The following is a 2,666-nucleotide window of genomic DNA, read 5'->3' as shown; positions in this document are numbered from 1 at the left end:
TCGTACCAACATATGGCACCATCCGTCTCAAAGACCAGCAAACATACCAAGAGCATGAAGGCAACTGAAACAACTTCAGCAAAAGCAGCACTCGAACCAATCAATGAAAATATCATTGAGAATATACCAGTGAATCAGCTAACTCTTGAAGAAACTTCAATCAAGGAAGAAGAAAATTTGCACATTGGTGCAACAGAAGAGCATGTGCATGAAACCATACCACGATTGAAGAAGCCATTGATGGAAAGTTCTAGCGGGAGAATGTGGAAAGCCAGGTGAGGAACAAACAATGTTTCTTTTAAGAAAACATCTAATGTGAATGTTAAGAACAATAGCAAAGGAAAGTCAATTTAAAAATCGCAATTGTTCAAGCTATTCAATCAGTTGAATACTTTGGTTGATGATACTAAGCGTGAGTGCAATGATGAAGGTTTTATGAAAGATGATTGGGACTTTGGAGAAGAAGAAGAGCAGTTCTTTATGACTGAGGAAATGATAGAAAAGTTGTTGGATGGAATTTTGACCAAGACAGCACCATCAAGGTATAAGCAGAAGCTAGCGCAGCCCGCCATCCGGGCAACGGCTGTAGACAATTTGTTTGCTTTAATTATTGGAGATGAAGCTATCAAACCGCCAGCAATGGCAGAGTCAACTCAGTGTTTTATTCCCCGAATTGCAGAATATCCACTACCAAGAAACTTGGGAATTCCATCTATCGGTGTTTATGATGGAACAACTGATCCAGATGACTTTCTTACCATGTTTGAAGGCGTTATGCGATTGCAGTATTGGAAAGATGAAACTGCGTGTCATATATTCCCAATGGTGCTGCAGAAAATGGCGAGGGAATGGTTTGCTAGTTTGTCACCAAGGAGTATTACCAGTTTCCTTGATTTAAGGGCAAAGTTTGTGATGCAATACCAAAGTTTGAGAAGCTGTACGCTGTCGTATCTTGATGCACATGAAATAACAATGCACCAGAATGAGTCACTAAGCAATTTCATGAAACGCTACACCATCGAGTGTCAAAAGATACCTGACATACCAGAATCTCAACTTGTTTTAGGATTTCTCCCTCCGTCCCAAATATATTGTCCATTATTCCATTTTGGGATGTCCCAAATTAATTATCCAGATTATTTTTCAACCAATCAAAAGAGGTTAATCTGGAGAGAGAGAACATATATTATTGGTGGAGAATAAAGTTAGTGGGATTTCCTAAAACTGCATGTTTTTTGTCTGGAGACAATAGATTTGAGACGGAGGGAGTATTTTTTATCTTGATCAGCGTCGCTTCACAAGTTTGATTCACGCGTTACGATATGATGTCCCAAAGACGTTACACCAAGCATTGGTGATTGCACAGAAGCATTTACGGGCAGGTGAGATGGGATACCCAAGAGTTGATAATTATCACAGAAATTTTAGACAGCAAGGCGGAGAACGGAACAAGAATGACAATTATCAGAGACAACGTGGGTATGATAATAATTACCAGAAATAACAACATGGTTGGAGGATTAATAATCATCCGCATGACAATTATCATCAGCGAAAACCACTAGACATGCATCCACTAATCATGGCTTTAACAAAAACTCCAAAGGAGATCTTGTTTACTGAACATGTTAAGGAAACCTTTCACCCTCCACCACCAATGGATTTGCATCAGGGACCACGGAGTGATAAGTGGTGTGATTTTCACGAGGCATATGGGCATGATACTGACAACTGCAAGTCATTGATGAGGGAAATCATTGCAAAGATTAAGGCCGGAGAATTAAACCATCTGTTACCAGGAAAACAGTACAGGAGGAATGATCTAAACAAGCATTTTGCTTGGCAAGGAAAGGTACGTCACGGTGGATGGCATGATTGGAATAGAAGAGAAGAGAGAAAAGATGAAAGGGACCCAACCCCTGAAAGGCACATCAAGATTATATGGAATGAGGTAGAAGATTATGAAACAGACGGAGAGCGCAGGATGGAGCAGTGGATGTACGCTCCCATCACATTTTATACCATCCCAAATTGGCATCTATCAGAAGAGCTTGTGGTCATCTCAGCTGTAATTGTGAACAAGAGCATTACCAGAATCTACACTGATACAGGTAGTGAGGCAGATCTCTTATATTTGCATTGTTTCAAAGATTATCCGTTCAGCGTGAAGGATAGGCTTCGCTTCATAAACTTGAAGATTGCTGGCATCACGGGAGAATCAATAAGGGCAATTGGTAAGGTGAAACTGGATGTAACATTGGGAGCACACCCTTTGGTTCGAATAGAAATTGTGGACTTCACGGTTCTTGATGGCATATCAAGGTTCAACGCTCTGTTTGGTAGGCGAAATCTTCGCAAATTTGGAGCAATTATTTCCACACCACATACAGAATTGCGATTCCCAACACCAAATGGTGTGGCTGTGATACACTCTGAATAAATTGGACCGACAAGGGAGAGATCAGTTGTTTATGAAGCTCGGGAGAATTTTATTAGGGGAGGACCGTCAAGGCAGTTGTTTAACAGAAACGATGTAAATGGGTATTTCAAATCGCCCAAAATGTGGGAGCCTTAAAAGCAGGATGCAACACACTGTACGGAGAACATTATGTTAACATGAATCGTGCAGCACAGTTTGTTTAGCATATTTTTTTTTCAGTTTGAAC

General features: G+C 40.5%; 1 protein-coding gene across 1 annotated transcript; it reads left to right on the top strand.

Annotated features, from left to right (window-relative positions):
• Positions 1–1,582: 1,582 nt before the first annotated feature.
• Positions 1,583–2,440, top strand: LOC139890174 (uncharacterized). Its single transcript, XM_071873071.1, has one exon. The coding sequence runs from the start codon at positions 1,583–1,585 to the stop codon at positions 2,438–2,440; it is 858 nt and encodes a 285-aa protein (XP_071729172.1).
• Positions 2,441–2,666: the final 226 nt, after the last annotated feature.

This window comes from Rutidosis leptorrhynchoides, chromosome 1 (genome assembly GCF_046630445.1).
Source record: "Rutidosis leptorrhynchoides isolate AG116_Rl617_1_P2 chromosome 1, CSIRO_AGI_Rlap_v1, whole genome shotgun sequence".
In the NCBI taxonomy this organism is placed as follows: Eukaryota; Viridiplantae; Streptophyta; class Magnoliopsida; order Asterales; family Asteraceae; genus Rutidosis; species Rutidosis leptorrhynchoides.
This window is presented reverse-complemented; position numbering and strand designations above follow the sequence as displayed.

Coding starts and splice junctions, on each gene's coding strand:
- LOC139890174 (XM_071873071.1), top strand. CDS start 1,583: ATGGCTTTAACAAAAACTCCAAAGGAGATCTTGTTTACTGAACATGTT.